We start from the raw sequence: 10,600 nt of genomic DNA on the forward strand, positions 1-10,600 counted from the left end.
CGTCTCTACTAAAAAATACAAAAAACTAGCCAGGTGAGGTGGTGGGCGCCTGCAGTCCCAGCTACTTGGGAGGCTGAGCCAGGAGAATGGCGTAAACCCGGGAGGCGGAGTTTGCAGTGAGCTGAGATCCGGCCACTGCACTCCAGCCTGGGTGACAGAGCGAGACTCCGTCTCAAAAAAAAAAAAAAGTACCAGATTTATAAAAGCAATTTTATCAAGTCCAAGAAAACTAAATATTATCCAATCTCAGAGAAAACACCAAGGTCTATAAATGTGAAAATATGGGAACATAGTCTCAGATAAAACACCAAGGTCTATAAATGTGAAAATATAGGAACACAGAAGAGTTCATGACAAAATACTCCAAATTTAGCTCCTATCACCCCAACAGGTTACAGAAATAATAATCTATGGGCAATTCTAGCACTGTCAATTGCACAAAATTTCATATTGAAGTCCACCTCACTCACCTACAGATTTGTCTGCCATGCCCACATCTCTAGACGTCCAGCGACAAAATCCGCATGCCAGGTAATAGGCTTTCTTCATGGTGGTCTTGGCTGGGTCATCTGGAAGCTGTGTGGAGATGCTTGTGGCCCGGGTAGAGAGGGTGTGCATGCAGCCAGGACAGTCAAAGCAATTGGCACATCTGTGACATGACAAACACAACCATTCATTCATTTAACCAATATTTATCAAGCACCTACTATGTGCCAGACATTGCTCCAGGTGTTAGGAATTCAAGAGAGAACCAATATAAGGACAAGTACCTCTCAAGGAAAAACAGTAACACTCTGCAGGTCTCTTACCAACTTTGTTTTAATAGTTCAAAAGTACTATATGTTCATCACTTTTAAAAAATATGCAGTTATCGCTAAAGTAAGAATTGGAGCCCAACCCAATCCTACTCCACAGAGAGAATCATTGTTAACAGATGGAGTTGACGATTCCAGACTCTTTTTATGCTTATATTGATCACAAAAATTTCTGAGGAAAGGAGAAATGTCACAGCTTATACCTTTAGAGATGACAGACCATTTGTGCCATAGAAAATTTAGTCAACAATACAAGAAGCTGTGAAACTGGATTTGGAAAATAACTGACTGCTGTGCCAGAGAGCTGAAACAGAAAGCAAACAATGCTGTCAAACTGGAATGGTTCAGAAGCAGCACATTTTCAGGGCTTTGTGTTCTCTCCTTAAATGCTAGTCTTCCTAGTGCTCAGCCAACATTTCTCCTTTAGGAGGTCCCTGTGTCTTCTTGCTTTTAACTCTCCTACCACCACAGATTATCGAGATTTCACCTGTAGTCCTGTACTTGCCTTGCAGTTCTGTTTACAATATAACTTGCATTATCTGTTATAGTCTGCCATCTGGATACTATTAAAAGAAGATAGTAATAGTACTCACCTTACAAGAAAGCGTTAGGATTAAATGATAAAAATTAATTTGTGGAAAGCACACAAAACAGTATCTGGTTATCAGGGGTTACTTCTCAGGGCAGGAAAGACAAATAATAGTGGTTCACATCCATCAAGGCATAGGGGGTGTGACTAATAGCAAAAGGACTTTCACTTCAAGCTAAAAACTAAACACCATTCTGTAGCAATGAGCACGCCTAGCAGCCATACCTTGGTTCCTAAGACTATTCCCCAATAAAGTGAACCAAGGCTCCTTGGAGAAACAACTGTTAAGACTGAGACAGAAAATATACAAAATGAGGTCAGGCACAGCAGCTCACACTTGTAATCCTAGCACTTTGGGAAACCAAGACAAGTGAAGTGCTTGAGCCCAGGAGTTGGAGACCAGCCTGGGCAACATGGCAAACAAAAGCCTGTCTCTCCAAAAAACACAAAAATTATCCAGGTGTGGTAGCATGTGCCTGTAGTCTCAGCTACTCAGGAGGCTGAGATGCAAGCACTGCTTGAGCCTCGGAGGTTGAGGCTGCAGTGAGCCAAGACTGCACCACTGCACTTCAGCCTAGGCGCCACAGTGAGACCCAGTCTCAAAAAAAAAAAAAAAAAAAAAAACACATACATACACACACACACACACACACACACACACACACAACATTCACACAAAATGAGTCTGGAGTATCTTGTAGTACTGGTAAGAAAATGATCAAAGTAATGAACAGAGAACTCTCTCCTGCCCCTAATGATGTGGGTATGTCAAAGGGATCTAGGAGTCAATTGAAAGAGCTCCCAATGGCCAAAGCTGAAATAATTTGAACAAAATAAATACATAAATAAATAAAGTAGTATTGGATTACACCCCAAAGTGTAAAATAAATATTCATGATCCCACTGTCCTATAAGTAAGTGATTTAAAAAATAAATAAACGGGGGGAGAAGACACAGATCTTCCATGCAAAAGAATTACAAATCCCAACAATTTATGCAGCTAGTCCTTAAGGACAGGGGAGCATAATTCCCTAGTCTTTAAGTATGGGCTGTGATAGTGATTTTCCTTCCAAAGAGGACAGTACAAAAAAGAAGGAAGAGCAGTAACTTTACAGTGCAGAAACCTGACAAACACTAGCTCAAGCCAGATAATCAAGGTTAACACCAACAGTGACAAGTCGTAAGTATTTACCCTTGACACGATGTAGTGGAAGATGGCACTTTATCTCTGTGGCTCTCTTCCCCAAAATACATTCCCCTAGTCTGATGAGAAAAAAACATCATGCAAATCCTAATGGAATGACACTCTATAAAATGCCTCACGAGTAGTCCTCAATACTTTTGAGGTCATCAAAACCAAGGAAATTTTAAGAAACTATCACACCCAAGAGGAGCCTAGGGAGACATGACTACTAAATATAATGTGATATCCTGAAAAGAATCCTGGAAAAAAAAGGAGACTAGGGAAAAACTAAGGAAATCTGAATAAAATGTAGTTTATTGGTTCATTAATTGTAACAAATATACCACACGAATGTAAAATGTTAACAATAGGGGAGACTGGATGTGAGGTAAATGGGAACTCTCCGTACTATCTTCACCATAATTCTGAAGTATACAACTGTTCTAAAGTAGAAAATCTGTTTCAAAAATCAAAAGGCATTTAATCTTTGCCAATGGTGATGCTTAAAAATGAAAAAGAGCTGGTTAAAAAAGTTAATTTCATGTGTCATTTTTTTGAGACAAAGACTTGCTGTGTTGCCCAGGCTCGAGTGCAGCGGTGTCATCTTGGCTCACTGCAACGTCTGCCTCCCAGGTTCATGCAATTCTCCTGCCTCAGCCTCCCAAGTAGCTGGGACTACAGGTGCGTGCCACCACGCCCAGCTAATTTTTTGTATTTTTAGTAGAGATGGGGTTTCACCATGTTAGTCAGGATGGTATCGATCTACTGACCTCGTGATCCCCGCCTCGGCCTCCCAAAGTGCTGGGTTTACAGGTATGAGCCACCATGCCTGGCCCGTGTGTCTTTTTAACCAGCTATTTTAGAGAACAGTCAAGGAAAACAGGGGAAAAAAAAAATCAATCCAGGTCTTACCTATTCTTTTTTAGTTTGGCTTCAGCTGACGGCATATTTTCTAAACAACTGGGACAATAATGGGAGTCCACCTAGGAGGAAACAAGAAAAGAAAAAAAGAGGAGAACTCAGTTTAACTTGTGTATATGTCTTGTCAAATAGTGAATTTTAAAATATGTTATACTGTAGCAGAAGGTAGACTGTTTTCAGCTTAGGATTTATTCTTCAGTCACCTGTTTTTTTGTTTTTTGTGTGTGTTTTTTTTTCCTTCTGGGTTTAAAAAACCCTTCTATTTTTCTGATCTTTCCTATTCCGTCATCAAGATTTTATGTGTTAAAAGTTATTTAGTTAACAATCTACACTTTCCAATTGAACTCCATAGAATTCTATGATAATCTAATAAAGAGTTTAATAAAACAATTCAATTTGTAAAGTTGTGATAAAATATCCTCCTGTCTAGGCTAGCTTTATATGACTATAAAAACTTGACCATATTTTGTTGAAGGAAATTTTTTTAAAGATTTCTCATTATTGAAGTAATACAGGTTGACCGAAGAAAAGCATAAATATTTACATAGTCAGCTATAGCCAACCAATTAGAGATTTTTAAACAAATTAATGGGACAGTCTTATTGTACTTAAAAAAACTGGGAGTCTAAAAATTAAGTTCATTTTTTCAAAGTCTGAATAATTATTTTCTTTAATGTAGGTCCTATTTGACAATTACAGAACTCCAGTCACCTGCAAATGAAAAGACAATCACTGGAACATAAATACTATGACAGAAACTGACTTTTTTCATCATTTGCTATAAACAGGCCAATTTGAAAAGATTAATAAAAGTTGTTGCTCAAATAATCTCCAGGAACACAAAATACAGTATTGCTAGTACCTGCACTGACTCATCAAAAAAGGCAAAACACAAATCATTCCTTTTTGCCCCCTTTCCAAATTCTGCTTGTCTGTTCATGTGCAGCTTCAGACCCAGATTCTCCATTAGAACGTCACGGCCTGCCCCAGCCCTCAGAGCTTCATCTTTCCCTAAACTCTAATGGCCTCCACATCACAGGTACACATCAGGCTGTAAAAGATGCTGTCACAGACTGGATGTCCTAATTGAAGAGACCCTTAGAAACAGATCATGGAGACTGAGCACTCTGTTCACCACAGGAGAATATGATCCAATAAATTCTGGAGGTGGAGCTGGAATAGGGAATCATCAAGGAGATACACCCAAGGAAAGTGCTAAGGGAGATGAGAAGAAAAATCAATGCCATATTTTTAATATGTACGATTTTTCTTGTATTATTTAATTGCTTTTCTTGACTATTTCTATTATGAAAAGTATCTTCAATAAAATACGTTATTAATAACACATAAAATAGCTTATAGTATGTGTTTTCATGTGGACTTATTTTAACAGTCCCGGGATCTTCAGTAAAAAACACTCTGAGTTAGGCTGTTTAGATTCAAATCCAGGCCCTCCCTCCCACCCCCAAATTACTGGCTGTGTGACTTACAGCAAACACTCTGTATCTGTTTCTCTACCTGTAAAAAAAAATTTTTTTAAAGGTGCCCACTTCATTGGTTTGGACATAAGATTACATAAATCACATGACATATAGCAAGTATCGAACAAACAGCAACTATTATTAAATCAGCTTTTTCTTCACTAGACTATGGCTTATTAAACAGCACATTTTATGTCTTACTCGCCTTTTAATCCCTTAAGCCTACTGAATAAACAAGATGTGCCAAGCGCTGCAGAAGTTTTGGGGTTTTGTTATTTGGTGACTTTTTACTGGCCGGGGTCGTCTTCTTTTTGAAAAATCCAACTTCGGACGCCCGCTCATGCCAGGGAAGGACAGATCGTTCTCTAGCTCCACGAATACACTTTCAGCTTCTTACATGACATACTCTATCCTGAGGGCTTTTCACGTAACTCACGCCGCCCCAACCTCTCCCCGGCTGCAGGCCTTGGCCTGAGTCAGGAACAGGGCAAGCTGTCTGACGAGGGCCCAGTTTCCGGACAAAAGAGGAGCAGAACTTCCACGATGGGAGAACCATGAATGAGAACGCCTGCGCCTTTCTCCATCCTCGCACTAAAAGCTGGAAAGGCAGTTTTTCGCCCCTCAAGTGAACTGAACTAAGCACCCCCAGACCTTTCTCCGTAGTCCACCCAATTACAAAGCCCCATCGGAGACAGACACGGTCCCTAAGTCAAGTTTGTCCAATCAGAGGCCGCTCTAGAACCAGCAGCTCCTCTCGGCTCCACCCGAGGCTGCTCCTCCTTTCCAAGTGACAGATTATAAAGCAAATCAAATCGCAGACAAAGGCGAGTGACGGAAGACATAACCAATCAGTAAGGAAGGAAAATAGCTCCAGCCCGCCGGTGGCAGTGACTAGGTTGAACGCCGCGCCCCCCACCCCCCACACACTCGCTATAGGGCGACTCCCTTACCTCGTGGGATACACATTCCAACGACCGCAGTTCGCTACAGTAGCGGCAGAAGTAGAGCTGCGAGAGCGGGGCCCGAACCTTCTTTTCTCCCTGGACTAGATAGAGAACCCGGTCCGACTGCAGCAACGACGCCATCTTGGGGAGGGAGGAGTCGACGACCCTCCCGCCGCATCACGTGACCCGAGAGCCAGCGTCTTCCTAGCTGCCTTCCCTACGTCTTCCTACGTAGACTTTGACGTTAGGCTTTCCACCTCGTCCCGCTCTGCGCCCGTCGAAAACCAGAGCGCGCGTGCGCAGCTGGGATCCCAGTTTTGTCCCCAACCCTGGGCCTGTTCCCCAGCGGTTATGTGAGCGTCCACTGCTCTTACTGTCATTGGGTCTGGACTCAGTGAGCTCCTTTTATTCTTTTCTTCCAGAATGGAAGGCAGCTCTTTTGTCTTATTTACTACGGCCTCCCCTGCCCCACTTAACAGGCAAGCATCCAGGAGACAAATGGAAGGTCTCAAAGGGACAGGGCTCCGTGGGGACTGAAAGACAAGAGTCACACCAACACTGTCTTCTGAGTCTTGCCAATGGCCTTTGGGAACTTTCACATACATTATCTCGCTTGAAACTTAGGCTGTGAGTTCCTCCACACAGGTTTTGAGTACAGAGTTAGCATTAGGTCTAAGTGTGTATTGTGGACCTTCAATAAGTATGAAAGGAGGGAATGAAATCAATGAATGAACAATGTTGGTAGGCGTCTACGTTTTTCTCATGTGTAAACTAAGGCTCAGGTCTGCGTCTTGGGAGAGCAGCGACTATGTGAGACTGGTATTACGTGGGTGGGGAAAAACAGTTTTAGGTTGATACATTCAACCTAAAAGAAATGCAGATGTATTAGAAAAGGTACGAAAATACCTTGAAAAGTTGCAGTGGGCTGACCAGCCAGAGAGGAGCTGACTTCAAGGAAACAAAGACTTGCTGGAGATTTTATCCGACGGTTCTTGGGCTGCAGAGTGCTGTGCAGTACCGATAACTCCAAGGTTACAGGGAGCTAACTTGCATGTGTCTCGTGATAGCTGAGTGCAGGAAGATTGTGAGTTATTTGCACAGGAGGGCTATGTGTCCTGCACCATGAAGAAAGGCAGACTTAGAGCGCATCTGCTCTTTTTGCTTTCCCTTGGTCCTACTAGCCTGACTCCCTTTCTCTCATTGGGACTCCACAGTATGTAAAATGACCACCTAGAATTGCCCAGCAGAAACTGGAGCCTCTGTTGCCTGCTACCAGGTCTGCGTTTTTATAATTGTAGTAGTGTTGTATTATTTACCTGTCTGACATTAGAGTTGGTGATTTAGAAGAAAGGGAACTGAATACTATTAGCAAACATTTATTGAGCACTTATTAAATGCAGCACACTGTGTCAAAACTTTACATACATTGTCTAATTCTTACAACAACTCCAAAAGGCATGTGGCTATCATTATTTCTATTTTACAGAGCAGGAAACTGAGGCACAGGGAAGTGCAGTGACTCATCTATAAGGTTTCACAGAGGTAGAACCCTTTTCTATCTGATTCTAGTGCTTCCAGGCATAACCCCTATGTATACTCTCTCCAGCATATTTTCTAATATAGTGATGTTAATAATACCTTACATTTATATAGACCTTTTTGACTTATGCAGTGCTAATCTCACAATTTATGTCACGCTTTACCAATTAAGCCTAAAAGTCATTACCTGTTCACCAAGCAATAGCCTGGCACTAATTTGGTTTCATAGGTAGCTTCTGCTCCTAGGAGAAAATATATTACTAGCCAACTGATTTGCAGTTACTTCTTTAGGTTAATGAATTCGTTGGCTTTCTGGTTTATAAACTAGTCTCTACTGAGTTTAAATTCCCTTTTCTGGACTATGCTGTTAAAATGAAGTCCCAGAGGCTGCAAGTACAGAAAGGCTGCAGACTTGAGCTGAATCCACATAAAACAGACACTTTTTAGAGCACTGATTTTGAATAATTCAGTGGCCAATTATCTTGTCCCTGCTACATGCCCGGTACTGGGGAGGGAACTAGCGATGAATGAGATACTTTCCGTCCTTGAAGGCTCAGAGTCTAGGTCCCAGGGCAGTGTTTCTCAAGTGTGGTCCTGGATCACCTACATGAGAATTACTTGAGGGATTTATAAATGTAGATTCTGGGCTCTGCCCAAGACCCAAATTGGAATTTCTGGGGTGGGGTCCAGGAATCTAAATTTCTAACAAGCTCCCAGGTGAATCTCATGTTCACTAAATTGGAAAAGTACTGCTTTTTGATAATCACTTAATTTTCAAGGGGTGGCCTGCCCCTCCACACCTGTGGGCATTTCTCGTTAGGTGGAACGCGGAACGGGAGACTTGAGAAAAGAAATGAGACACAGAGACAAAGTATAGAGAAAGAAAAAGTGGGCCTAGGGGACCAGCACTCACCATACAGAGGACCCATGCCGGCACTGGTCTCTGAGTTCCCTTAGTATTTATTGATAATTATCTTTACCATCTTATAAACAAGGGAAGTGGCAGGATAATAGGATCATCGTAGGGAGAAGGTCAGCAGTAAGACATATGAATAAAGATCTCTGTGACATAAATAAGTTTAAGGAAAAGTGCTGTGTCTTGATGTGCATATGCAAACATCTTCATAAACCTTCTTAGTGCATAAAGAGCAGCACCTTTCGCCCTAAGGCGGTTTTCTCCTTTCTCAGTAAACAGAACATACAATCAGGTTTTACACCCAGATGTTCCATTGCCCAGGGACCGGCAGGAGACAGATGCTTTTCTCTATCTCAACTGCCAACAACCACCAAGAGGCCTTCTTTCCTCTTGTACTGGTCCTCCTCAGCACAGACCCTTCACGGCTGTAAGGCTAGGGGACGATCAGGTCTTTCCCATCCCATGAGGCCATATTTCAGACTATCACATGGGGAGAAACCTTGGACAATACCTAGCTTTCCTAGGCAGAGGTCCCTGCGACCTTTGGCAGTGTACGTGTCCCTGGGTACTTGAGATTAAGAGAATGGTGATGACTTTTAACTAGCAAGCTGCCTTCAGGCACTTGTTTAACAAAGCACACCCTGCACAGCCCAAAATCCTTTAAACCTTGAGTCACCATAGCACATGTCTCTTGCAAGGACAAGGTTGGGGGTAGGGTCACAGATTAACAGCATCTCAAATACAGAACAAAATGGAGTCTCTTATGTCTACCTCTTTCTATATAGACACAGTAACAGTCTGATCTTTCTTTCTTTTCCCCACAAATTTTCTGTCTTTGGCCTTGGGACTGGGCATGGTGGGCCTTATCTCTGATGCCTTTTGACTATTGATAACACTGCCTGGCAGGATATCAGATGTTCTGTGCCCAGTGTGCTGTGGAATATGGAGTTGCTTGTGGCAGAAAAGTGAAACACCCTACCTATCTCTTGCTATGCCTCTCTCTATACCTTCAAAGAAACTGGATTCTGTTCTTTATAACTCCAGTTCCATAGAACCCTATCTGCCAGACTCTGAAAATTAGACTTGACTTTGGAGATCCGTGTTCCAGTGCCGACTCCAGTTTCCAGGCCCAGGCTCTCCCCTAATCTTTTTATTAATAACTATATAATTAATACATAAATACATTCTTAGGATTCCTCTGTCAAACATGGAAGTGTAGAAGAGTTAACAGTCTATGGAGTAACCTTTCACCAGTGTAGGGTGTGAGACTGTGAATAAATGTCTCCGTCTTCCTTTTTTCAGGCCCAATCTCCATGGTTCCTTAAAGGGTTCTAGCAGGATCGAGTCCTAGTTATGCACAATGGTGACCAGCTTGATAATGTAGCCTTGTGTTGCTTTTTCACTCTTCCCAGCCCTGGACTCACACTCATTCACTTCTCAATGCTGGCTTCCTGCCTGCAGGCTCTCATTTTGAGCTCTGCTTTCTAGGGGGAGCTCAGGCTAATACAGAGACCCTAAAGTTGAACTGGCAGGTCAAAGGATAACTGCATTTAGTAAATACTGGCAATGAGCCCTTGTGAAATGCTAGGCCAATTTACACTGTCACTGTAAATGTATGAGATATCGATTTCCCACTGTTTTGCCTACCTGGAATATTATCAAATTTCCAGTGGATAGTTTTGGCACTTTCTAGCTATGTGATCTTTTAAAAGCCATTAACACCTCAGAGTCTTGTTTCAAGATACATAGAATAAGAAGAATAATCCCTGCCTTGGTGAAAATAAAAAATCATCCAGGCTGTGAAAGCATTTTGTAAGCTTTGAAGTACTAAGCACATGGAAGAAATGCTCCCTTAACATACCAAGTATAAAAAACTGAAAGTGGTTTTCATTTTTACAAAGAATCCTTCAGAGTAAACCCACAATAATAATGGAAAAAACTGGGAGTTAGTCAGACTTTGGCCAAATGAGGTCTTGTGAAGGGGACCGAATCTGGGCTCTGACCTCGAAGACTCAAGGTTTTCTATAGCTTAGGAATCCCGGGGAACTGCTCTCACCAATGCTGGCCACCTGCCCTGGCTGCCTTCCCCACTTTTGGTTTCCTACTTGAAAACTATATTAATTACAGGGTTTCCTGTGTTGAATCAATCTGCAGGCTAATCTAAAAGTCATAGTAAGTGAACAGAGGGGGAAGAAAAAAGAAGTCCTTGTTT

At 42.1% G+C, this 10,600-nt stretch overlaps 1 protein-coding gene across 3 annotated transcripts in view; it reads right to left on the minus strand.

Annotated features, from left to right (window-relative positions):
- The window catches only part of DCTN4 (dynactin 4 (p62)), a 50,414-nt gene extending 44,224 nt beyond the window's left edge, over positions 1-6,190 (minus strand). For 2 of the 3 annotated variants that reach the window (XM_011931602.1, XM_011931601.1), the window contains exons 1-3: positions 5,940-6,190; positions 3,500-3,570; positions 471-649 (exon numbers count right to left, since the gene is read on the minus strand). In XM_011931602.1, coding sequence (XP_011786992.1) covers positions 471-649; positions 3,500-3,570; positions 5,940-6,074 — 385 coding nt within the window. In that variant the 5' untranslated portion in view covers positions 6,075-6,190. Of the gene's footprint in view, positions 1-470; positions 650-3,499; positions 3,571-5,194; positions 5,649-5,939 lie in introns of those variants that run through there. The other variant, XM_011931603.1, reaches the window with a different exon arrangement.
- Between the last annotated feature and the right edge of the window lie 4,410 nt (positions 6,191-10,600).

Source organism: Colobus angolensis, unplaced genomic scaffold (genome assembly GCF_000951035.1).
Source record: "Colobus angolensis palliatus isolate OR3802 unplaced genomic scaffold, Cang.pa_1.0 Scaffold90, whole genome shotgun sequence".
NCBI classification, from domain to species: domain Eukaryota; kingdom Metazoa; phylum Chordata; class Mammalia; order Primates; family Cercopithecidae; genus Colobus; species Colobus angolensis.